The sequence below is a fragment of the Brachyistius frenatus genome, unplaced genomic scaffold (genome assembly GCF_029030835.1).
Source record: "Brachyistius frenatus isolate BFR_SWC_R1_liver_20210118 unplaced genomic scaffold, ASM2903083v1 Contig_284, whole genome shotgun sequence".
Lineage (NCBI taxonomy): Eukaryota > Metazoa > Chordata > Actinopteri > Embiotocidae > Brachyistius > Brachyistius frenatus.
In genome coordinates, this window is record NW_027210883.1 from 217,327 (window position 1) to 244,145 (window position 26,819).

The 26,819-nt window shown below is 45.3% G+C and overlaps 2 protein-coding genes across 3 annotated transcripts in view; both read left to right on the forward strand.

The window, feature by feature from the left end:
- The first annotated feature begins 189 nt into the window (after nt 1-189).
- sf3b2 (splicing factor 3b, subunit 2) lies at nt 190-8,692 on the forward strand. Of its 2 annotated transcripts, none has more exons than XM_069722279.1 (22): nt 190-351; nt 560-606; nt 809-859; nt 1,180-1,407; nt 1,645-1,695; nt 1,934-2,018; nt 2,236-2,336; nt 2,570-2,678; nt 2,849-2,955; nt 3,310-3,603; nt 3,694-3,816; nt 3,917-3,997; nt 4,122-4,349; nt 4,483-4,632; nt 4,747-4,836; nt 5,268-5,375; nt 5,559-5,666; nt 6,259-6,401; nt 6,918-7,019; nt 7,486-7,585; nt 7,681-7,872; nt 8,330-8,692. In XM_069722279.1, the coding sequence occupies exons 1-22, from the start codon at nt 222-224 to the stop codon at nt 8,399-8,401; spliced, it is 2,700 nt and encodes an 899-aa protein (XP_069578380.1). In that variant the 5' UTR covers nt 190-221; the 3' UTR covers nt 8,402-8,692. The 2 variants fall into 2 exon arrangements, with proteins under 2 accessions (XP_069578380.1, XP_069578381.1); XM_069722280.1 differs by having other exon boundaries at nt 2,852-2,955.
- A 5,275-nt stretch (nt 8,693-13,967) lies between these two features.
- Nucleotides 13,968-26,819, forward strand: part of LOC138634967 (phosphofurin acidic cluster sorting protein 1-like) — a 51,740-nt gene continuing 38,888 nt past the window's right edge. Inside the window, exon 1 of the mRNA XM_069722257.1 lies at nt 13,968-14,635. Coding sequence (XP_069578358.1) covers nt 14,481-14,635 — 155 coding nt within the window. The 5' untranslated portion in view covers nt 13,968-14,480. The remainder of the gene's footprint in view (nt 14,636-26,819) is intronic.

Genomic DNA, 26,819 nt, shown 5'->3' on the forward strand with positions numbered 1-26,819 from the left:
AACAGTCTGTTTTGTTTTATTTTTTTAAATACTGCTATATATCTCGTTCCTTGTTCTTTTAAATATCTATATTACTGCATCGCACCTACATTTGCTCTGTGACGGAATTCATGTCCCATCGTGCATTGCGCCGTCCCCCCCCCCTCCTGTTCTCGTTCTCGTTCTCGCTCTCGCGTGCGTTGAACTCGCTGCCGCCGTTGTTCCATTGAAAGTAGCCCAACATGGCATCCGACGGACCACCGGGCACCGACTCGCTCCCGTCCGATTTAGGGAGTGCTATCGCAGCCTTGAACGCATGGAGCAACCCGGACCTTCAGGCCAGGTTGGCGGAGCTGGGGGCGCCCAACATGGGTAAGAAAAGACCGGGTTGGGGGAGAGAGAGGGAGAGAGGCCGTGTTGCTAACTAGCCTAGCCGCGTTGAAACGTACCACTTCCGTTGCGGTGAGCTCAAAGTGGGCCGGCGGCGTGTCAATAATATACATTCAACACCGGCACGCTCATTTAAACGTTGTCTAACGAGTCGTTTTAAGAGTCTGTGAATATTTCTTCTTTCCTCCAGGTCCCAGAGAGGAGCTGATTGACAGACTGAAGGGCTACATGATACAGGTGAGCACACCGCCAGCCATGAACCAACATCACGTTGTCTTATCATCAGGGTAGACAAGAGGAGTTAGTGATGACGTAAAGAGTCCATCAAACTACTAGTAGAAGCTACAAAGAGAGTATTTATTCTCCTTCTTTTATTTATTTATTTATTATTGTAATCAATGAAACCGTTTTGTTTCCTTTGTTTTGTGATTCTCTCCAGACGGGGATTCTGCTCAGCAAACCTAATGATGACAAATCAATGGGCTCCCAGGTAATCGATCTTTATCGATCAGAGGTGAAAACACTGCCATGTGGATGACGGCTCTGCGTGTCGTTTGGCCTTTAATAACACCCAAGAGTTGGGGTTTTTCTTTTTGCGTGGATTAAACTACAACGCGTATGTAAAGTAGGAGTTTTAAGAAGTATGGCAAATATTAGTTATTACAGCAAAGAATAACCGAGTCGATCATGTGCTTCAGGTCTGCTGGAAAGTTACAGAGTCATTGTAGCACACGGGTTATTTTATATCTATATCTATATCAGGAAATTATTAATTTCCTCTCTCAGTCGTCTCTATTTCCTCCCCTTCAGATGGCCGGTATCCCTCCTTTGCCCCCGATGCCCATGCCGCCCATGCCTCCCGGTATGGGTATGCTCCAGGCTATGAGCATGATGCCTGGAGGGCCCCCTCCACCTGGCATACACATGGGCATGGAGCACCCCGGTTTGCCCCCTCCCGGCCTGTCGCAGGACGATCAGCTGAAGATGGCTCAGCAGAGAGCAGCCATGGTGCTGCAGCAGGAGGAGAGGGCCAAGCAGGTGAGGATGGCTGGACCACAAGTGTGCTGGCCGTTTAATCCACTTGTAGCGTTCAGCTTCACCTTTTTTTTAAACGCATGGAGACGATCAGTATTATCGTGACAGCCACAGGGTACAAGTTTTAGTAACTTTGGAGAAATGAAATGAAGAATTTCTGAGAACTAGACCCAGAAGATACTGTAAAGTTACATTTTGATTGTCTGTTAGTTGGTCATATATGGTTTCTGTCTTTCACAGGGGGATTCTCGCGTCATGGATGAACAGGATCTTCTGGAGCAACAGAAAAGGGTGAGAAGAAGATAACCAATTACAATTAAAAATATTTAATCATGTTTCAAAAATATTTTGTTTGTGTGCAGATTTTACTGTTTTTGCCGTTTAAAATGAGCCAATATTGATTTTTTTTTTTTTTTAAATTTAAGATTTCAACCCTGAGTTGACATCATTTTCTTTTTCTGCCGCTCTTCTTTTCATACATTTCTTAAACCACACATTTCATTCATCTCTCTCCCTCTTTATGCTTTAGGCTGCCGTGCTGCTAGAACAGGAGCGTCAGCAGGAGATGGCCAAGATGCAGCCCAGACAGATGCCCCCTGTCAGCGCAGTCAGAAGTATGCAGGAGCCAGCGTTTAAAATAACAAACCGTACTGCATTTCCAGAAATAGTCTGTTTCATAAGATGTACAGTATTAGTTTGAACTTTGCTGTAAGGGACAATTTCATTCTCCCAACAAAGTTTTAAGGTTTATTTTTAATTTTTTTTAATTTTTATACCACAGTTTATGGGTACAGCTTCCATAACATTTTTATATCACCTGCACGACTGCAGTTCCAGGTTTGGATCCCCGCGGGCCGCTGCCTCCTGGTGTCACTATGCTGCCGACCCAGAAACAGAGAGTGCCCCCTCCTCCAGGAGAAGATAACAGAGAGGTAAGCAAACTTTCTTCCCATATGTGGGTTATTTTCAGTCTTCAAAACTATCGTCCAATCACAGAGACTGTATGTATCATTAAATTGTTGCATACTTACTCGTTTGTCCTGTACAAATGCAGATTGCGCTCTTTTTTTAAATGACCAAATTAAAGCTCCTGAAACGTTTTGCTCTCGGTTGCTTGCGTTTTTGTGGGATCTTCTCATTCACAAGCCTTTTGCTTCCGTTGCAGGCCTGGCAGAGCGATGAGCTGAGTGTCAGCGGGCCCAAGATCCCCCAGGCTCTGGAGAAGATCCTCCAGCTGAAGGAGATCAGACAGGAGCAGCTCACCGATCCCATAGGTCAGTGCAGCTCTCAGCTGGTGAGCTGATAGTGAAAGAAAAACACGAGCTTCTGTTCTGTAGCACCGGCTGGGGAAGATTAGTCCCATTTCAAAGAAGAAAAAATGTATATTCCGGCGAGTGACACATTGGATTATGATAATCATAGTCTTTTTTACATTTTCTTTCAGAAGCGGAGGAAGATGACGATGAGGGAGCAGATATGGACACGAACAATTCCTCTGCTGCGGTCATGTCTGAGACCGAAGACGATGACAGCCAGATATCTAAAAAAGACGTAAGCCTTCTCTCAAGTGACTTCATACTTTTCCATTCACTTTGAAAGGTGTTGCTGCCACTACAGCACTCTGAATTGTGATAATGCAGAGGAACATTTACTGTTTCTTAACCTGAGAAATTTATGAGCAAACCAGTCTAATTCATAAATGAGGGAAATACAGTACGTGCTGCTGTTGTATAAATGTCTAAGCTCGGTCTTCTTTTGTCTATTCATATTTGAAAGTTTTTTTTCAGCCAGACAAGGCCTTTTAATTGTAAGGCCTGTTCTGTTATCCCAAAATAAACAAGTACCCGACATAAAGTAATGCATAAATAGACGTGATTGAAAGTAACCAATCAATCTTTCCCTCAGAAAAACCGCAGGCGCAGGAACCGCAAGAAGAAGAGCAAGAAGAAGCGAGCGCTGGAGAAGAAGGAGCAGGCAGAGCAGCAGGAGCAGAAGAAGAAGGAGGGCAGTGAAAAGGAGAAGGACAAAGAGAAGGACAAGGAGAAAGACAAGGACAAAGACAAGGAGAAGGACAAAGACAAGGACAAAGACAAGGACAAGAACAAGGAGCCTGAGGTGGAGATCGAGTACATCACAGAGGAGCCGGAGATTTTCGACCCCAACTTCATCTTCTTCAAGAGGATTTTTGAGGCGTTTAAGGTGAATACAGCAGACTGTTAACTTCCTGTGCAACAGGTGTATTTCAAGCATTTGTTTTGACGCAGTCCTTCGTTCCCTTCCGTCCTCTAGCTGACCGACGACGTGAAGAAAGAGAAGGAGAAGGAGCCCGAGAAGGCCGAGAAGCAGGACACGTCCATGCTACGGAAAAAAGGATTCGAGGAGGAGAAGAAAGACAGCGACGACAGCGATGAGGTTGGAATCCTCTCCTCTGTTAAGGAAGACATTAAACAAAAGACCTGCATCCATTTTTTTGTCGGTATATTAAACAGCTGACGTGTTTTTTTATGCTCAGGATATCAGACCAGATGTTCCGAAACTGTCCAAGAAGAAGCTGAGGAGGATGAACAGGCTGACTGTGGCCGAACTCAAACAGGTAAATTAAGATTCACCTCTTTTTCTCATGAGTCTGATAACCTATTGTTTTGTTTTTTTTCTCTAAATATAGACGATAACCTTTCATCTCATTCCTCCTCCTGCCTTTTTTTTTTTTGCTCCAGCTGGTGGCTCGACCGGACGTCGTGGAGATGCACGACGTGACGGCTCAGGAGCCCAAGCTGCTGGTCCACCTGAAGGCCACCAGGAACACGGTGCCGGTGCCCCGCCACTGGTGCTTCAAACGAAAGTACCTGCAGGGCAAGAGGGGCATAGAGAAGCCTCCGTTTGAGCTGCCCGAGTTCATCAAGAGGACGGGCATCCAGGAGATGAGGGAGGCTCTGCAGGAGAAGGTCAGCAGCCTTTTGTTTTGTTTTGTTTTGTTACACTTCTCTCTTTCTGTAGTTTTTAGCTTGAAGAAGAATCGGGAGAGAAATTCCCGAAAGGGGGTTAACGGAGTCGTGTGTCTCGATGGTTCATTTACAGGAGGATGCCAAAACTATGAAAACCAAAATGAGAGAGAAGGTGCGTCCCAAGATGGGGAAGATCGACATCGACTACCAGAAGCTCCACGACGCCTTCTTCAAATGGCAGATCAAACCCAAACTCACCATCCACGGAGACCTTTACTACGAGGTACAGGGTCCTCTCTCAGCCAAGTCTTCTACACGGAAGCGCTTCGATCTGTTCCGGCCGAATGAATGTTCGTGCGTGAAATGACCCTCCTCTTTGATTTTTGTGCATGTGCAGGGTAAAGAGTTTGAAACTCGCCTGAAGGAGAAGAAGCCCGGAGACCTGTCTGACGAGCTGCGCATCGCTCTCGGCATGCCGGTCGGACCCGTAAGTTTCACTAACGTATGAATACCATGTGACTGTACCGAGCTAAAACACACACACACACACACACACACACACACACACACACACACACAAAAAAATCCTAAGTGAGCACAGTTTTGAAATCGACACGCAAATATGAGCATAGACATACCGATCCATACAGTAGAGGATAAACGTATATCAGCTGTCGTCTGTCTTCTTGTCGTGTCGCTTTTCCTGTTATGTTTGTCTCCTGTTAACTGCTGTTAAACGTATGAATGTACAAGCTGTGAAAATACGTTTCCTTGTAAGATGGGACGTGACTTGTTTACACTAACGAGGACGTGACGAGGAGATAACGACCACCGGTGAACACCGATGTTAAAACTTGAACATGTTATTCGCCTCCTCCTGCTCAGTGAGGAAACACCGTATTTGTCTTCCTCCTCCAGAACGCCCACAAGGTGCCTCCTCCCTGGCTGATCGCCATGCAGAGGTACGGCCCCCCTCCCTCCTACCCCAACCTGAAGATCCCCGGACTCAACTCCCCCATCCCAGAGGTAACGGCGTTAACCCCGCTGCACAATTTACCACCGACGTTGTTTCTTTGATCTTCCTGCGCAAGCTTGAATGAAAGACGTTTATTAAACGTATTATTTCACTGTATTTATACCACGAAAAAAAAAAAAAAAGTATTTCAGTTTGTCAATTTTATTAAAGATTTTTGTCTCTCCATTCATCAGAACTGTACTTTCGGTTACCACGCCGGCGGCTGGGGGAAGCCGCCCGTAGACGAGATGGGCAAACCGCTCTACGGTGACGTGTTTGGAACCAACGCTGCAGACTTCCAGGTCAGGACGACGCAACCTGACACACACACACACACACACACACACAACGCATGGCACTTCCAGGGCTCGTTCAGCTTCTCTGCAGAGCAATTTCTGTTCCTTTTTTTTTTTTTTTTTTAAAGCCACAAGGAACTTTGCAAAATGACTCTATTTCTTTGAATGAAAAATGAATATGATAACTACAAGCGCACTCAAATCTGCTTGTGTGTGAATGTATGGTGGTGATGTTACACCTGTACCGGTTGTCGTAGTCCACCCTTTTGAAACCGCTCCCTAAAGACTGCTCTCTGTATTAAGTTTGAGCAGCTACATGCAGGATTACTGGTACCTTTTAAATCTGGATCGAGAGTCATGATATTTCTAAAATGATGTTTTGTCACCGTCGCTTAAACACATCCACCAATGAGAAGTCTCCGAAATATCCAGATTTCAAGCCTTAAATTCACCTAATGTTGATTTGTGAATATTTGCTGACCAGTTTATTGACCTTTTGAGATTTGTTATTCCCACAGTCACTTTGATTCACCGATGGTTAGAAGCACTCTTATTGTTGTTTTGATTAACGAATAGTGAAATGTGTTTCCGTGTCCAGGCCAAAGCGGAGGAGGAGGAGGTGGACCACACCACGTGGGGGGAGCTGGAGCCTTCAGACGAGGAGTCGTCGGAGGAAGAGGAGGAGGAGGAGAGCGACGAGGAGAAGCCGGACGAAACGGGATTCTTCACGCCAGCAGACAGGTACTCGAATTATGGTCCACACCTCAATCAGGAAGTTACAACATATGAAGACATGAATGTGAAAGAGGTTTTTATTAACCAGAGTTAGTCAATCCCCAAATAGAAAAGAACATCCTTTGCTTTTATTTTAGATAAAAATGTCAAACATAAGAAGAACCATGCTTCTAAATTCAAGATTAAATATCAGTTTTCCATTAATCTCATCAATGCAGACACACACACACACACACACACCAATGATTTAAAACAAACATATTACCATAATGTACCATGTAATTATAAGATCAGCTGACCTTTGAACTTTTGCATTCTGATTAGTATTCAGTTGGTTTAGTTGATGATGTATTTAACTCATCAACTGCACATCCTTGTTCATTTCTACCATCGTGAGTTATTGTGTGTAAAAAGGCCGAGTGGGGCAAATTGTGCCCACCCGGATTCTGATCTTTCCCGAAGCTTCTCATTGATCCCAGCGTGATGTGACGCACGCTGAACTCATGGTGTTCTGTGTTTCAGTGGGCTGATCACCCCGGGAGGCTTCTCATCCGTCCCGGCCGGCATGGAGACGCCGGAGCTGATCGAGCTGAGGAAGAAGAAGATCGAGGAGGCCATGGATGGGTGAATGAATTATTATTATTATTATTAAATATGGAATAGCTCAGAGTATATTAAAAATACAACCATTAATGCAACATTTATGTAAGTATTTATTTATTTATATGAATACATTTGATAAATTAATTATACATTAATGATGATTTCCAGTTAACATTAAAAATACGAGCCGTATCCATTAATAAGTTCCTTTTGGGGCCTAAAATAGTAGAATAAATTGTCTTGACAACCACTTTAAATATTCTTTGTTGTCTGGCAAATATTTCTGCTTCTGATTTGTCTGCATTTGGTCAACAACTTGTTTTCCTTTTCTGCTTCATTAGAATTATTTGTTATCGTTAACCAGCAGCTGTCTGACCTTGCTTTTCTAAAACTTTGTTATTTTGCACAGGAAATGAGTAACACAAGCTAAAAAAAAAACAACAAAAAAAACCTCTGCATTCTTTCTCTCTCTGACATGTTTTGGTAGAAACGAGACGCCACAGCTGTTCACTGTTCTCCCGGAGAGACGAACCGGCCCCGTGGGAGCGGCCATGATGGCCTCCACGCACATTTACGACATGTCAGGGGTGAGACGGCGCGTCCGAATGGCGTAAAGATGCAGCGACGTCCCGTTGTCGGAGTGCTCGTCTTCAATTTCTTTCTCCCTGTCTGCTTTCTCCAGGCCATGGCTGCTCGTAAGGCGGCTGGAGGCCAGGAGTCCCAGGGCGTGGAGGTGGCTCTGGCCCCCGAGGAGCTGGAGCTGGACCCCATGGCCATGACGCAGAAGTATGAGGAGCACGTCAGGGAGCAGCAGGCCCAGGTGGAGAAGGAGGACTTCAGCGACATGGTGGCCGAGCACGCCGCCAAACAGAAGGTAACGCCGACTCACTTTAACGTTCTTCCTTCGTACAAACGCTTTCACTTCCTCTTGTTTTTTTTGGATTGCCGAGTCATGAAAATAATTTTAAAAAAACCAGTTGGATCGCTTGTGAGGTTTGTGTTTACAGGAAGCTGCAGCAGAAATGTGCTGGAGATGTAAAAAAAAAAGACACGCAAACGGCGCATTGCTTCAGATCAACAAAGACGACATTTAAATCAGCAAAACATGTTTAAAACTGTAAAAAAGTGACTGATCTCCTCGTGTGTGTTTTTTTTTTTTTTTTAATGTTTTAATGTTTTAAAGCCCCACATGATGAACAGACCGACTCTTCTGTAGTTCTGTTTATGAACTAAAATGAAAGTGGCAGTCATTTCCATTTCCTCCCTTGTGATGATATGTGAATATTAATAGCCTTCCTCCTCCTCTCCTCTTCTTCCTCGTCACCTTACAGCAAAAGAAGAGGAAGGCCCAACCGCAGGACACGCGAGGCGGCGCCAAGAAATACAAAGAGTTCAAGTTCTAGAGGACGACGAGGCGGCGGCCGGAGACGGAGGAGGACGATTTAGAGTTCAGAGGATCCAGGCTCGGCGACGCTCATTTGTAACAGTAAATACATGTCGCGGTCCTTTTTTATATGTCGTCACGACTCATCTCATGTAATCCGTGAGAATGGAGACGTGTATTTCCTCTGTTTGACTCGACTTTTTAGGTCTGTTTTTTTCCCCCATTGCGACCATGTTTTTTTTTGTTTGTTTGTTTTTTGTGTGTGTTTGTTTTTTTTTGTAAATAAATGAAGTGATAAGAGTTCACTGCCCTCCAAGGTTCTGTTTGTCAGTTTGTGGGAAGTTTTAATGAAGGTGTGCTTTCACATCAGGTCCATCAGTCACATGCAGGTGTTTTTTCCAAGTCTGAGTCAGCTGATCGAGTCTCAAAACACGGCGACTTTAAGCCTGACTTGCAGCGTATTAGTTTCTTTAATAGGACGTTTGATGCTGAAGTGTGTTCTGGTATATTTAGTTTAGTTTTGTATCTTATGTGGCCAAGAATGTCGAAAAATGGCCGTTTTTAGAGCCGGTGTTTGATTTGTCCCTTCCAGGCTACTGTAGAAACACGGCGGGCTCCTTATGTATATACATAAAGGGCTCTTTAACGTATACATAATGTATATGTAAATAGTTTCAGGTGATTTGTACACTTGTGAAATCATAGCTATGAATTTTATTTTTCATTTTCTGACAACAAATCATCTTATATTCTTCACACTGAACCTTTAAGTTGGAGGTTTTTTTTAAAGTTGGTTCACAGCCGTCTGCAGAAGCTCGAGTTTGACCTTTAAGTTCAAGCTTTGAGGCAGAGACGTCCAAATAAAGCTTTAGATCTGAAGTTTTAATACTCTCCACCAGTAATTTTACAAACTTAGAGGCATTGGAAAAATAAAGAAATAATATTTATTTATTTTTTTAAACTATAATTGAACTGTTCATTAAACAAAACGGGTATTTTTTTCTGTTAATGAGACAATGCGGTGGGTGCCTTGTCCATCATTTCTTAAGGGTATAGAGCAATTAACTTAGTTTATCTTAGTTTAGCATAAAGACTAGAAAAAAGGAAAAGCCTAGTTTGACTGATAACAGTCCATCATCACCTCTAATGCTCCTTTATTAACACGTCATTATTATACCTCGTCTGTTTTAATGTGCTCAAAGACGACTGGTTATTTTACAGAAGGTTATGTGCTGGACTATTTCTTCCCAGGGCCAGGAAGTAGTCCAGGACCCAATGTTTACTTTATAAAACCATCACCTTCAGCAGATCGGTTGCCAAGGTAACACTGATACGATCTCATCACGCACCAGGGATGTCAGGGGAGGGGGAATACCATGTGCACGAGGGGACCGGAGGGGTATTGCCTCACACTTTAAAAGTCGTGAGTCACTAATTCTCCCGGAAGAGAAGCGGCAGCGCACCAGGCTGCTGCATTTCCCCGCTTCCGCCGCTGGGGGGCAGCAGAGCCCTCTTGAACGAGACAGTCACCTGACCGTCTGGGAAGCACAGTGACCTAAATAGCTGCAGCGGCTCCGTGCTGACTCGGTCACTGGTGCAAAGGCTCGCCCAGGGAGCAACAGCCTGTTCACGTCAAACAGAAGAAAGGTAAAACATGGCGGACAGCTGAGGACGACTGCAGGTTTTATTATTACTGAGAGGGAGAAAATATCACTTGTGAGTGCAAATAAATATATATTAAGGCATTAATGGGAGGATTTTTTTTTTATTATTTTTTTTTCTCAACATTATGACTGCAATTTCATTTAAATAAGTTCATTTGGAGGGAACAGACTTTAAAATCCTGCCATCCACGCAGCGTATTGCACCGGTTATTCCTACAATCAATATCCAAAAACTCATTATCATATCTAAAAAAACAAAACTACATGCAACAATTTTACCCCGATGAATGTGTTTCCAAAGTCCCCTGAGAAACACACACTGAACAGTGCACTGTACAGGTGATACTTAATGTCTTAGAGATGAAACTATTATTTTATTAATAATTAGTCGTCTAAACAATATTGATCTGCAATAATTTTGTTAATCTTTGAAGTGTTTTAGTCAGTTTTATCTGGAGAATTAATGCTTCTACCTTCTTTTATGTGAATATTTGATGCTTTTTTTTTTTTTTGCCATAAGGCATCACCTTAGACTCCGGAAGACTTTTACAGTCTATTTTATTAGGTATTTATCATTATTTTTACTATTTTATATCTGATTACTCAAGTATAATAACTGAATATTCACAATAATACTTGCAACTCTAACATATGCAGTAGGTATTGGTGTATTGCACATACAGAGAAAAGACAAAAAACATCCTCCACTGCACATCCACACAGGTTTTTTTAATATGTCAGTAGTTATGTTATGGGGACTACTGTGTTGCATAAGACCCAATAGAGCCTTAAATGATTCTGACATTGGATTTGGAGCCTGTGCAGTGTCACTTGATGACTCAGCAGATTTGGGGCGCAGTGTAAAAAGTAACCCCGGATTATCCCGTGACCATGTTTTAATCTGCCTGTTTCTAATCTCTTTATCAATGGCAGGAGCTGCTGCTGAGAGAAGCGTGTTAAAATGAGCAGGGATGGGGTTAAACTGTGTTTTAAATCCTTCAGCTGATTATCCCCCTCCAAAAAAAAAAAAATCACTTCAGTTTAACCTCCACTCCCTATTTCATATTTAATAAATGCTCAATAACACATTTTAAAGTAGTTGTGAGGAGATGTTGATGTTTGTTAATCTGTCTTTCAGGTCAGTTTCATTTATGTAGCACATTTAAATACCACAAAAGGGGCTGCCAAACATCAAACACTCAGACAGACGGGAAACATTTTGGCCATTAAAGACCAAACAATTAGTAAAAAATTCAAGAAATTAAGAAGACAAAAAAAAAAATCAACACACAAGGACACATGAGCGGTAAATAATAAGCAAGGAAACAAATATAGAAGATGATAAACAAAAACTTGATTTAATATTGATAAATCTTTGTACAACAAATAGTGTGTTATTACCCATTAAATTCATGTTCATATGCTGCTTATTAATACAAAATAAAAGGTTAAAGTGTTGTCACAAAATCAGTGTAACTGATTTATCTACTGTATGTAAAAATGAGTACTGACAAGCTCACCCTCATTCTTTCAAATTCCTGTCATTCTTTAATTTTTTTTTATTAGATTTTGATATTTCCCACATCCCCTGAATGCAGCCTAATCTTTAATAATAATTAGGCTACGACAGCCTCTATCAATATTTGATCAGGCCCCAGTTACGAGTGTATCCTCCGGCTGCCGTGAACATTTAAAAGCCCCATAATGTTGTTGTAAGCCCCGATCGCAGCTGTGATAATCTGCCCGTGGAGGCAGACGTCAGGCCGAGCCAGTGACGTCGTCTTCAGGCCACCCGCTGACTCATATTCAGACTTCAGAGATTGTAACCAGATCAAAGCCGCGCCTTTGTCACCTGAGGGGGGGCCGAAGACGGCACCTGTTATCCACGCCGCACTGGCAGACAGCCACAAAGGAGACGAGGGGAAAAGGGTGGAGAATGGCTTTCTGCTGGTGGTTATAGATGAACAAAAGAAGGAGGAAAAGGCATTTGTGTGTGTTTGCAACCTGTAAACAACATATATGATACGATTATTATACGATGGAACGTTACGGGCCATATCTGACAGTCCACGGGTGTGTGAAATGAAAGCAAGCTGAGTTCACAGGCTCTAACCGGTTTGGCTCCTTTGTCTGTGCTTACTCGCAACAGTGTGTGTGTGTGTGTGTGTGTGTGTGTGTGTGTGTGTGTGTGTGTGTGTGTGTGTGTGTGTGTGTGTGTGTGTGTGTGTGTGTGTGTGTGTGTGTGTGTGTGTGTGTGTGTGTGTGTGTGTGTGTGTGTGACTAATGGGAATCATTTCAGCAGCACCTGAGACTCCAGTCAGTGGAGCAAAATGAGCCCAAAAAGAACCCCAGAATAACATATTGTCTCTCCTTTAGGAAGGTTTTCATCCAACACTGTATGAAACAAACACAACAGTGTCTCATGCAGAGAGGCCGGAGGAAGACCAGAGGATGATGGGTAAATATTGGCTCTGGAGTTTATCTATGGTTTAAATCAATACTCCTGTAAAGTGGAAAAGGTGTTGATCCACTGAGAGTTATTGGTGTTCATCATCTGTTTGATTAGATTGTGTAATGATAACCTCTCACTCTACAAAATGTTGGCTTTTTTTGTTTTTGTTTGTTTGTTTCAAAACCTACAGGACATGCCCAGACGCAGGTATATACAGTCTTATTGATACGGTACGTATTGGTTTATTCTGAGAAATGTTTCAAACTGATTACAACGTTAACGCTGCCGAAGCACCTGCAGGAGATTTAATTCATATTTCTGCATTGTTTGTAGTTTTATTTATTAAAAACACTGATTATTGATACTTTACTGTGGCTTATGTCTGTGGGCGTGTGTCTTCATATTCATTTTTACTGTGGTAAACAACACTTGGATATGTTAATATCATCACAGGAACATACAAGATTATATCTCACTGTCCAATTTACGTATATATGCAGTATATGACTCTGCAGTCGAATGCAGGGTCAAAGTTCACAAGCTTTCAAAATTAAAATTTGAATTTTTTTTTTTTTTTGGGGTCTTAACGTAGTTACTTCAGAGGTGGGACTCACCAGAGGCCCCACAATATGATATTATCACAACATTTAGGGCATTCTGCCATATGTTGTATGATACGATAATGTTGGGAAATATTGCGATTTAGTACCTTTTCTCAACTGGATATTATATCCCCAAAGGAAAACTTTATAAGATAAAACAGGTGTTTGTAAAGTTTTCAGTCTGTTCATCTCACTTCAGTCATTTGTTGTGCAGCAAAATGTCATAAAAACTATTATAAATGTTGCACGCACTTAAAAACTCTTGAATATTTTTTTTTTCATTTGCATATGACAAAATATGTTTACTTGGTTTCAGTGTATCCATGCCATGTAAAATATTGTGATACCTTGCAGTTACTAAATTACATTGGTACAGAGAATATAGTTTATATATATATATATATATATATAGTAAACAAAGGTTTGTTAATCCAGCACAATATGAAGAAAAAAAACCATATTGTACTTTATTCCCACATACACTGCACTATGCAGCTCATAAAAACATAAACAAAATCAATCAGAAACGTAATATTTGAAACAATATATAATACACACTATAAGAAAATACATAATATGTAATATCTTTAGATGAAGATACAATAATACAAAATAATAATTATAGTCATTTTAAATTCTATTTAAAAAATTTTTTTTTTTTTAAAAATCAACTAATTCTAAAAACATCTAATGTTAGTCCAAAAACATCAGTTCGCGGAATCACGTTAGAGAATATGATGGTCACGGTAAATGTGAGACGATACAAACATGTAAAAAGGTGGGATTTAAAAACGCGCAGTAACGGAACCTCCTCACGCGATTGGCCAGCTGCTCTCCGGTCTGCCTCGCGCTCAGGACTCTGTTCCGTCCCCCGACTGAAGAGGCGTTGCTCGCGCTGCTCTCTGCTCATTGTGCGACTCCAGCGAGAGAAATTTCCGCTTCCTGCACCGATAAACAAAACGCCAGCAGCCCCGAAGCCGACGCAAGCGCAAGTTATACGGCGGCGGCGCACGGAGATCGACGCGGAGAGGTGTGGGGGTGGGTCGGTCGGTCGGTCGGTCGGTCGGGTGGGGGGAGAGACTCGCCGCCTTCCTTTTCGGCTACAGAACAAACCCCCCAATAACGACGACCGCGATGTTTTCACTGTCGGGCGGCGATTAGCGTCAAACGGATCAACTTTCCGTTGGCACAGCGCGCGCCGGAGCGTTAAACGCGTCTGCAGCAGTTGGGAGCCTGAACAAAACCAAATCAGGGGAAACGGAGAAACACCGACAGCGACGAAAGAAAGGACGACACACGCGCTACTACGGGTAACCCTCCTCACCCTCCCACACCCTCCGTTAGCGCCGTCTGAAAGCCCCCCCTCTCCGGTCTGCAAGGATGTCGGAGCGAGGAGGGCTCCCGCGGACCGGGGGCGTCCCTTCGCCGCACATGCAGCCCTCCAAACCGGTCAGCATCACCTCAAACCGGCCGGTCCACATGAACCTGTACGCGACGTGGGAGGTGGACCGCTCCTCGCCCAGCTGTGTGCCGAGGTATGTGGAGGGGGGGGGGGGAGGGGGAGGGGGGCCAGTAACGAGCATGACTTATCATTTTCAGACCGCTTGTGAATGGTAACAGCCGGTGTGTTTACGTTGGAGGGGGGGGGTTGTAAAACAGACAATCACCCATGGGTGCCTCTTTAAAAAGCCTCATTTGCTGTGATTATTGTTGCTTTGTGGTATTGACACGTATAAAATGCCCCATTAAATCCAATGAGTGCCGTTTGCTTTGCCATAACTGGGATATTCGCTGTGATCTACCTGTAATTGGACCCTTTGTTAGGACTTTTTGCGGTCCTCAGACCGCAGCTTTGACCACCCTAATGTTAACACAAACAGTCCTCGGCTGTCCTTCATCCTATTAAAGGCTGGCTGAGTGTGTGTGTGTGTGTGTGTGTGTGTGTGTGTGTGTGTGTGTGTGTGTGTGTGTGTGCACGCAGCAGCTGCAGCCTCCTTCCAGTTGATGCCCACCTGATCAACGCAGACACAAAAGATTGATGAAGCGCCGGGTCGCTGCATCTGTAGAGAAGCAGTCGGTCTGCATGCGGACACTGTGATTTATTGGTTTCGCATGTGTCGAGAAACGCGCGAACGACCTGCGAGGCGACCCCAGGGGTAGGAGCATCTCCGCTTTTCAGCCTGCTTCCTTCTCGACGTGTCGATCGCTGACGTGCAGCGATGCATTGGGAAGTTGCCGGCGTGCCTTCGCGACGGGGCAATGCAGCAAATAGTCCCGACTCCTTATCCACCTGAGATTCAGTCCCACGAACAAAGACGCACCGAAAGTAGGTGTTCTGTCGGGGGGGGGGGGGGGGGGGGGGGGGGGACTTCGCGTACATTATGTCACCGTGCCGACAGCAGCCGATGCACTTCCTCGCGTGACCCGTGATAAAGACACATATCAGATGTAATGGCTGTGTGTGTGTGTGTGTGTGTGTGTGTGTGTGTGTGTGCCCCAGTTGAAGTTCGACCTAAATTTACGATGCCCTCGTGATAACCGTGGTCATGCGCTAGATCCGAGGTCAAAGGTTAACGGCTGCAAGCGACGCGCCGCTCGTGTTTTTCCGCCCCTCGGAGAGCAAGATGACGATGAACTTGTAAATGTTGAGACGACCTCAACATTTACAAGGAGGATTATTGATTTCACCGGTTTTAAAATCAAGTCTGCAGCGTGAATGTAAAGTTCACCCTCAGATCGTATTGGAGGTTTTTTTTTTTTTTTTTTAGTGTGTGTGTGTGTGTGGGGGGGGGTGTGGTGGGGTGGTGTGTGTGTGTGTGTGTGTGGGTTGGGGGAGGTGAGGGGGAGGTTAAATGCTAAAACTGCATGCCTCCAGATGAGCCCAGATGTTTACATTACTGAAGGCAATTAGTGGGAATAAAGGAGGCTGGTAACACATCATCACACAGAGCTCACATGCTGACATCTTAATGCTGCTTTGGGGGCTTTGCTGGGTCAGAAGCAAGTTTTGCTTCTCAGCATTTCGCCTGTGTGTGTGTGTGTGTGTGTGTGTGTGTGTGTGTGTGTGTGTGTGTGTGTGTGTGTGTGTGTGTGTGTGTGTGTGTGTGTGTGTGTGTGTGTGTGTGTGTGTGTGCGTGCGCGTGTGTGTGTACACTTGTGAATAAATGATACAGTCCTTGATCTATATTTTGGAGCAGCTCACTTAAAGATCCATCCCATCTTTCCTCCTGACCTGCGGATGTTTACGGTTCTTCATGTTTTGCGTGCTTAATATCCGGCGGACGGTTTTGAACATTGCGTGCCGTCGTGCTTCGGAATGTGACTCTTTTTTTTTTTTTTTTCCCGCAGCCGTTACGGTCCGTCAAATATCTTCGATTTCACTGCGGTTGCAGCAACACAGAGCGACTCACGGAGGTAGAAAGGGGGGAGATAAAAAAAAAAAAAAAAAAAAGAAGAGGGGAGGAGGGTGGAGAGAAACTGGGAGATGGGAGAAGAAGCGATGGTTCCGTCATCTACATTTAAATAGGATTTCTCTCTGGCAGGAGGGACGTCTACAGAAAACGGTGCTGGCAGCTCAACCGCAGCGAGAAGAACCTGCCTACTGGCTTCTTGTTGACTTTCTTGCTGCTTCATCTTTTGTTGTTGCAGTGAGGACTGCGAACCCCCCCTACCACCACCACCCTCCAGTCGAGGTGCAGCTGCTCTAACCTCTTCCTGTCGAGTCAAATTGTCACTTGGTATGTTGCTTATGCGCCCGCTGTGGGTTGAATTTGACCCTCGCAGGCGCAAACATGCGTTCAGCTGCTCGCTCCCAATCTTGACAAACCTGGACAAAACAAATTGCTGAATACATCCAGCCGTGATTGTTTGTTTTTGTGGCATTTTGGGTCACATTCAGAGGGGGGAGCAACAGGAAGCAGTAAAAGTGAAAGATGATATCACTCGTTCGAGCAGCCGTGACTCAAGTTTTTGCAAGTGTGCTGCATCCGTCTTCGAGTACGAGCAACCCCGCGAATCAGCTCCACCCTTCCTCAAATCCATCAGCGCGGCGTGAGTGCGTCTGAGGTCATCTGTGTGCTCGGCACCTCTCGACCTTTTATTCTTCTCTCTACTAGAGAGGAATAAATCATCTCTCTGGCTCCAGACCGGCTCTCGGTGTGGAGCAGAAAGGGTGATTCCCCTCTTGGCTCGTCTCCTCGAAGTTCTGCAGTGTTATCAACGCCTGGAGGGGAGTCGCTTGGCACCGCCCTCTCCGCTCGATTCACAGGCTCTCATCCCTCATCTCACCTCGGGGGGGGGGGGGGCAACTTTTCATCATTTTCTGCAGCCAAATAATCCCACTGACGAGAACAGCAGCTGCTCCACCAGGCCTGACACTTCACCTCATAAATATAGAGGCTGTCGTGAATAAAGATCAGCTGTCCTCCGGTGTATTTACCGTCAGGTGGAATGTCGACTCCTGCTCCTCCTCCTGCTCCTTCTTCTTCTTCTTCCTCCTTCCTTCTTCTTCTTCTTCTTCTTCTTCTTCTTCTTCTTCTTCTTCTTCTTGTCCTCCCCCTGCTCCTCCTCCTCCTCCTGCTCCTCCTTCTCCTTCTTCTTCTTCTCCTCCTCCTCCTCCTCCTCCTCCAAATGCTTTGGATTCCAGCATCCACAGCAGAGTTCAGCTAAGTCCTCTGCAGCTACTCTGCATCAGCTATTCCAGGAATGGGCCCTGTCGCAGAGCTCATCGCCTTGCATCATGAAGGAACACCCCCCCCCTCCTTCCCCCTTTGCAAAGCTGAGGAGAAAGTCCTGTGACTCGGGTCAATAGATATATATTGATGCCGGGTGTTTTGCTCAGCTCGTCGAGGAGAGACGAAATATGCGGGATGCTTTGACCATTTGGGAGCCCACCTCTAGTGGCACTCGGCGGCATTGCATCTTACTGCGTTTCCGCATCGGGCCTCATTTGCGTCGACCCTAAAGCGACATCTGCTTTATATATAATCTTTATATATAAAATATATATATATCGTTCTAACCTGCTGGTCGGCTTTGGCCCGCCTGCGTGGAGTTTGCACGTTTCTCCCTGAGCCTGCGTGGGTTTTTCTCCAAACACATGCGTGTTGTGTTAATTGGCGACGCTAACTTTGGCCGTAGGTGAGCATGTGAGCGTTGTCTGTCTCTGTGTGTGTGTGTGTGTGTGTGTGTGTGTGTGTGTGTGTGTGTGTGTGTGTGTGTGTGTGTGTGTGTGTGTGTGTGTGCGTGTTGGCCCTGTGATGGACTGCCGACCTCTCTGCCTTTGCCCAAAGTCAGCTGGGATCGGCTCCAACCCCCCCCGGGGGAGTCTGTTGACACTGAAGCGGGTATAGATGATGGATGGACAGACACGTACTTGGTTTATTTCCAAGAGTGATATGAGAAGATTCGTACCACTCTCACGTCTAAAACCAATGCCGTTTTTTTTTTTTTTTTTACAGAGGATGATTTTCAAGGTTTCACAAGATGATGCCAAGAAGAAAAGCAGCACTTTAAATGTAACACTTGTATTTCCACACTTTTCTTTTTTTTTTTTTTTGTGTATTTTCTTGCAAAATGCTGATTTTGTAATCAGAAGAAAAAACAGAAAAGAGAACTTTGCTCTCGGTTTCTGGTCAAAGGGCTCACCGCAGATGGGAAATTACAGGTTTCAGGCAATAAACTGTGAACCAAGATCAAAGAGTTGTAGGTTTGAGTAGCCAAGCACAACAAAGTGCGTTTCAAAAGCTCGTCGGCTCCGGACCGAAGCATTTCCACCTAAAGATGAGCGCACACAAGTGAAAACGGCAGCGTCGCCGCATTAAAAATAAATGCAGCGGTCAAGTAATGAACACTGTTGGATCGGGGAAGTGCAGCGCAGAAATGCAGGATGTGCTGAATTATACATTCTGCATTTGTTAGACTCATTTGCTGTAATTGACCTGCAGCACAATAGCGGCACATCATGCGCTGTTCCTCGAGTTACATTACACACACACACACACACACACACACACACACACACACACACACACACACACACACACACACACACACACACACACACAGAAGGGGTAGTGGTGTTCATTAAGAAACTTTGGCTTCGCCACTTGCCTCGGCGCTGCTCGCTCTTCCGCTCAGCTGAGTGTCGGAGAGGTCTGAAGTTTTCGGCTCGGCTCGGCTCGGCTGTCCGAGATGAAGGCAGATAGAGTGTAAAGCATAAACCTCCTCCTCCTCCTCTTCCTCCTCCAACTTTCCACGATTATTTCCTATTTCTGCCAGTAGCCTCCCAACCACAGGCCGCAGGGTGAAATGGGAGACGATGACACACGCGACCATGATTGACCTTAATGATCTGTTTATCCGACGACTCCGGCGTGTATTTTTCTCCACGTTGGTTCAGAGTAATATCGCCCGTTGAAACGGCTCACCATTAAAATATTTGGCGTACCGCTGAAATGTTTATTTCTCGGCTGCTTGAAGTAAAAAAAAAAAAAAAAAAAAAAAAAAACTCTCACTCTGCTTTTAAAGACAAATAGCCTGCGAACCCGCTCAGAAGAAATTCACTGGTATGTCTTTCTGTGGTGTGATTCACAACAGCGGCATAAATCCTCTTTTGTAGAGCTTCCTAAGAATAACATGTACAGGGTAGCGGCGTCAGTATCAGTATTGATGTCACATTTTGAAACTATATTGGCCGCATTGATATGTACAGTTTGGTCTCGGCTCAAACGCGGTCTGTAACTGTAAATGTTTGCTGCCTTTTAAGCCTTAAATACAGGACCAAAAAAATACGTTTCGTTTTTGGGTAAATGGTTTTGTATAATTGTGCATCTCTTCACGCCCTGTTCTTCTTCTATGGTTTAATGGCACATGAGAGGAGAATTAGCTAAATCAACTGTTGATCTCGAGCCGCTTAACTTCTAATATTCGACTGATGCCATTTTAATGGGAGTCAAGTGGAAAAAAAAAGAAAAGGGGGACGATTTGTCGGATTTGCAGCAAAAATGTGGCGTTCAATGCCAGTAAATGGCTCTTCTTCTTCATGAGGTGTAAGTGTATTATGAAACTATGATTAGACTTAGAAATGGAAAGACAGAAAAAGACAATGAAATCCCAATTATCTGTGCGACAGTTAGCCGTTAATTTCAACTTCACGGTTGTGAAAGCTCGAGTCGAGGCGCTCTGGACTCGCAGCGTTTTCGCTCGTCTTTTAACTTGTTTCCTCCGCGGCAGAAAAAGTGACGGTCGGGGCCGACTCCGTCCTCAACTCTCTCGTCCCTTTCCGACCTCCACCCGTTCAAAATGTAACAGCCAGTAAAGCGCGTTGTCATGTACGCTGACCGATGCTGCAGACTTTGACGGCCACCGTCTGCGTTTTAGAAGATCGGGCTGCTGCCGCCGCAGCGTCGACCACGCCGAGGACTGACGAGGCGTTGTCATGCTTGTTGTGAGCGGCGTGTCTTCTGGCAGCGATCGCCCTGCTGTGGAATCATAGACTCCCATCTGGCAGCTGGCACGCACACACACACACACACACACACACACACACACACCTATTCACGGACGATGTCTCTGACACATGCTTCGCCAGTGTTATAAACAAGGACGCGGTGGCATCCAGTTACATAAAAGGACGCAAACAAGGTTCGCACTCACACCACGTCGTGTTATGACAAAGCGCTTTAAAAAAAAAAAAAAATTAAAAGATTTTTATGCATAATCCCATTTTTGGCCTGCTGAAACCTGAGCTGGAGGCTTCAGATAGAGACGTGAGACGGAATAAATAATAAGTTCAGAGTTGAACCTTCCCTTCGCCGCGTACCTCGGTGTGATTCGACATTTGGAGAACGTCTCCACGCGAAGCCGTCGGTAAACAAAAGCCTCGCTGTGACGGCGACAGCCTCGCCGTTCACACCTGAGCTTTTGCTGTAGTTCGGCCGCTCCCGCAAAAAGAGACGTGTACGAGCGGGCAGCCGTGCCGCTGCCGCGTCTCCGTGTCCATGCAAATACAGCGTGGACACGTCTAATCCTCCGCAGCTCAGGTTACGCGCTGTTTCCTCCAGGTGACAACACAAGCTCCTAATGCACTTAACACAGATTGACCTTGACACGCTGCCAGCGTTAATGTGTTAGCGGCTATAATTTATTGACATTTCTTCCAATTTTCAATTGATAATTGTCATTTCATTCATTTCAGTTGCTCAACCTTCGGCTCGTTTGTGGTTGTTAAATGGATGTTTTTGTCTTCTAGGAATGTATGATGTGACAGTTTATGATTTATATGCTGCAAGGCTCAAGATTCAGCACTTTATGTTTAATTAATGCATCCAAAAAAGGTCCAATGATGATAATAAACTGTTGGTGGGCAGTTTGTTTTCCCTTTTCGGGTAGTTTTCTCCTGCTTCCAGTCTGCATGCTAAGCTAAGCTAACTAGCAACCGGCAGAGGCAGAATTCCTTTTTTTCATAGAAAGCAAAGCTACTTTGAGTTTTATACTTCCTGTCTCCGTGGCTGCCCCTCAACTCGACTCACACTGTCTCTCTGATGCTCCGCAACCCGTTATGAAGGCCCTGCACGGGGAGCAGGAGCGGCTCTGATTGGTGGATGACCGGGAGCCTCATATGCTCGCCCAGTACGCCCAGCGGTTGTGCAGGACAGCGAACATCGAGCTACAACGGCATCGCCTCCCCGTCTTAAACTAAACTGGATTAGGCGGGTGCTCTGCTCATTATTCTGTAATCGCTTTAACGAAGGGTCAATTGTATTGTGTGTGTGTGTGTGTGTGTGTGTGTGTGTGTGTGTGTGTGTGTGTGTGTGTGTGTGTGTGTGTGTGTCTGCAGTGAGATCCACTTCAGTGTAAACTCACACGTATTTAATGAAAGACAGACACATGCACACAGAACAGAGTTTGTCAGGAAGAGACATTTTCCACTTTCTCCCAACACAAACAGTTATCTTGTTTGCTCTCACACACACACACACACACACACACACACACACACACACACACACACACACACACACACACACACACACACACACACACACACACACACACACACACACACACACTGCAGGTCACATGCTCAGTCTTCCAGGTCCAGACGGTGGAGAGCAGCCATGTTCTCTGGGTAACAAAGTGCAAACCAGCCAAAATATGATCAGCAAACTCGCCAACAAGCAACTTGTGCTCAGGCTGTTTGTGTTTGTTGGATGCAGCCGGTGAACTCTGCAACATGTGCTAACCTCAATTTGTCAGACACCCCCCCCCCCGCCCATGTGATACCCTTTGACAGAGTTGAATGTGTTATATTCAATGTGTTTGACTGTAAGTGTGTGTGTGTGTGTGTGTGTGTGTGTGTGTGTGTGTGTGTGTGTGTGTGTGTGTGTGTGTGGAAAGGTTGCCCTTCTTAGGAAGTAACAGGCCTCGGTGTGTCCTTGCCTGCAGCTGTGGGAAGTAGAGCAAGACAGAGGGAGAGAGGGAGGGATAGAGAGAGGGAGGGATAGAGAGAGGGAGGGATAGAGAGAGGGAGGGATAGAGAGAGCGAGGGGAAAACAGCCATGAAAATGGAGCCAAAAGAGCAAAAGATCACTTGTTTTGACACGTTTTTGCTGTTTGTTTGTGTGTGTGTGTGTGCTTGTATTTCTTGTATTTCGGGCACTTCAATGTGTTTGCACATTCACATTATTGCCACTCAGTTCTCCTTTTTGGGCCAAAAAGTTGGTCCCCACGAGGTAAACTTTGACGTTTTTAGGGCTGCAACTTTGTTCGTGGTTAGAATATTTTAAGATTCACGTAATGGCCGACTGAAGAGCACTTGACGTCAAGTTTGATGTTCGAAAAATACTTCAAACTCTTGGATCCAAAATGAGTCTTTCTGAATTATATTTCATCCCCCGCCGCAGCAGCTCCTCACCCGACGAGGGTCGGGGAACGCTCGCGGCGTCGAAGCAAGTGTTTTCCTCGGCGGCAGGAAACATTTCCTCGAGGCGTTTCAGCGACAGGCAGAGGCAAGTTCAACTAAAGAAAAAGGGGAAAACGCTCGCTCGGCTTCTGTATTTCCTACAGTCACGTTCTGGAGTCTCATGAACATTGATTCATGCGTACGCGGTGTACGCGGGCTGTCGGCTGTCGAGGCGAACGACCCTGTTGCTCACCTTCTCGTATCGGCGTCTCGCCTTGAGGCCTTTCGTCACGTGGACGCCGTCGTGCGTGCGCTTTCACCGTCGCGGCGTTTCTCACAGAACTCATGAGGGCGACCGGCGTTCGCCTTGAAAGGACGGTTATGTGCGTTCGGCGTATTTTCTTTCGCGTGCCGCTCCCTCTCATTTCGCCTCGCCTCAGCTTTTAAACGCTACGCATGTTTCACACCGTTTTCACATTGATTGCAGCTCTTAAGTGTCATCTTCATCGCATACTTTCCTGCACTTGAATCATGGCGGGTCACCCACACATCACGTAGAGTAGGGGTTGAGTGTGTGTGTGTGTGTGTGTGTGTGTGTGTGTGTGTGTGTGTGTGTGTGTGTGTGTGTGTGTGTGGAGTCGTGAGCTGTTGTTTGTTCGCACTGTGTTTTCACAGTGAACAGTCATTTTCATGATGTGTTTGGCAGCAGTCAAATCACCGTCCTGGCTGACCTTGCAGGTAAATGGTGCTTCAGTGTTTCACTCCGGTCTCCTCCACTTATTTTATTTTATTTTTTCTTTTTTGTGTGTGTGCGCCTCAGAATATCACTGTATGCGTCTGGCGGCTTCCATCAAATAGGGCCTCGCTGTGTGTAAATGTGAGTATGTGTCCTGGCAGCGTGTTCTTGCTGGAGGCGAAGTGTCAGCTCATGTCAGCAGGGCGACTGTTGCTCTCTACAGAGGAACAGCAAATAAGGAACCGGAAAGAAGCAGGAAGGGAGGAAAGAGCGATCTTCAGGGCACCGGCACCAGAAAACGACCAAGTGACGGGTGATGGCGAGTCCCGACTCCGGACTTCTGAATGTCTTTCAGATTTTGTGAGGAATTGCGTCAAGGTCGGGATGTCTGGGTTTATTCGAATGAAGACTCTTTCTTCTGCTCGGAGACGGGCTGTAAACACATCGACAGTCCAACCGGGTCTGAAACTATTCGAGAGCCGTATGATGTCATGACCGGGCAAGTCGAGGCAACCTTTTCATTCGGCCTTGGAAAAAACATGAACCCTTACTCTCCTGATTTAAAGACAAAACTCCACATCTGCTGCAGCAGCTGCTTTAAATGTCTGCAAGTTTTATGAAGTCAATCAATATTTTTACTTTGAGCAAAGAAAAAGAAAAAAAGTACAGCTCTCAGAGAAAACACCTAAAAGAAACTACATCTCCATGCATATAGATATGTGTAATATAACATGTCCATAGACTTGCTTTGTCACATAAACAATCCAAAACCCAAAGCTATTTGGTTCACCATCAGAAATCCTCACGAGGAGGAAGTAGCAAAATCTTGGCGATTTACGGGAAAAATAACCAGAATTGTGGACATCTTCAACTCTGCATCGTATCATATCAGAAGAGGACCACTTCAAAGCCGGGGTGATGTGATGAATGGGAAGGGATCAGCTGGTGCAAGAAAGCAGGAGATACGGCAGCGGGATTGAAGAATTAGCTCCGTCACACACTTCCTCCTTCCTTCCTCCCTCCTTCCTTCTTCCTTTTTCCTCCTCCGTCCTTCCTCCTCACCTTCTCTTTATGTGATCCCTCTCGTCTCCTCGTCTCTTCTCCTTCCTCTCTTTTATCCCTCTCTCGCCACGGAGACATACCTTTAGTATTAACGCCAGCAAGCAGCTGAATCTAAGCGCTCTTGTCCCGTCCAAGTCTCGTCTACCACTCAACCTCTCTTGATATCTGCTCCCACCCCCCCCTCTCTTTCCCCGGTGCCACCGTTACAGCTCGTCGTCCCTTTAACCAGCCGCCGTGATGGATCTGCCACCGAGCGCAGGTTCGCCTCCGCTGCCCTTGTTTCTGGAGCGGTTCAACGAACCAAAGGCGCCCTTATGGATCTCTTGGCTGGTACAAATTCACCTGCTGTCATAGATCCAACATCACCGTCACCGGCTCCATCCACGTCTTGTTGTCGCTAAATTTAAGCACCGGTTGGCCTTGAAGTCTTCACAGTTTAGAGTTTTTCTTTTCATGTCGTGAAAGAGCTAAGCAGCGAGGAAAAACAAAAAGAGCACAAGCAGGAAAGATCTGATGACTGAAATTTGAACATGCGGTGATGTTTTTGTTGAGTTTTGAGGAGAAATGAAAATTTCTATCGAACATGAAACTCTTGGAAAGCCCCCGGAAAGGTGCGACGTGTACCGTTTCTGCTTTCATGAGGAATAATTGGACGGGTTGGTAGAGAGGGAATATGTGTAAACAAAGGAGCTTTTATTTTGGTGTGTGTGTGTGTTTGTTTTAGTGTGGTGCCCTCCCACGCTTGTAACGGTGGTTCTTCCCAAAAACTCAGCATGCACTCGCAGTAGTAGATCTAAAGTAGCTGTTGTTTACAAGTATATATAGTTTATAGATATATATGACTTTTGGAAAACATGTATCGACTTTGTATTTCATGAGAGAAGTTGAATGGGAGTCTATGGAGCCGCAGCCTTCTTCGTGCCGACCTCTAGTGGCCCTCTGCGGTATTGCAGTTGGAGACACCACCGTTGGCCTCATATTTCAGACCCCGGAGCAACGTCTGCTTTCACACAAACCTCACAGTCTGTGGTCGCCACTTGATTTATGACCAGATGTGTGAATGTACGTCCTCGGGTGGCTAGAAATCCGTTTCTCCTTTTTCTGATTGTGTTCGTACATATTTCTAAAGCGTATTCTGTGACTGTTCTGAACATACAACCGGAAACGTTTCACCGCCAACTGCCCGAGCGGGTGAATCCTGCAAGTCACTGATCGCCGTTGATAGTGATTCAGTTTTGGAAAGCTGTGTTGTTGGCGTGCGTTCGCGGTTGGACTAAACCACAGTCACCGTGGAGGCTGTTTGGAAGTTCCTGCTTTTGTTACAAATGATCTTTCACTTCGATTTCGTGCTTTAGAAACGGACGTGATGACGAATTGAAAGCGGAAGTTTTGCTTGCAGTTTGGTTTCAGTCGTTAACACTAAGCTGCGTCCATAACGCTTCAGATTTGTACTTACAAGTCTGAACTTTGGAAAGATCATAAAAGTTTGAGGTGAAATGAACATTTGTTAGTCGTAAACGTTGTTGGATTCATGTGGTATTTTGTGAAGACGCCATGAGGTCCGTGTCTCTGCTTTCTAACGCTCTGCCTCGTGGGCCGCTGATTGAGTTGTTGCTGCTGCTGTTTGTCACTTTCACTGAGAAAAACATTGTCTGGTTATGTATACCTGCGAGCCATTTGTGTTTAAAGGGTTACGTAACACACCGATAAGTGCCTTAACTGTGGCTGGTGTGTGTGTGTGTGTTTACAGCAGTGATTGGATGTGATCAGCAACCCTTGTTTTTTTTTGCTAGCCCAAATGTAGAGCAGAGCTACATGTTGGTGTGCAGATGGCAACACTTGCCCCTGGGGAACACACACACACACACACACACACACACACACACACACACACACACACACACACACACACACACACACACACACACACACACACCCGCACATATATTCATACATTTATTCAGCCCCATGGGTGACTTGCTGTTTTTCTTACTCACCAATACACCACTATTATGTC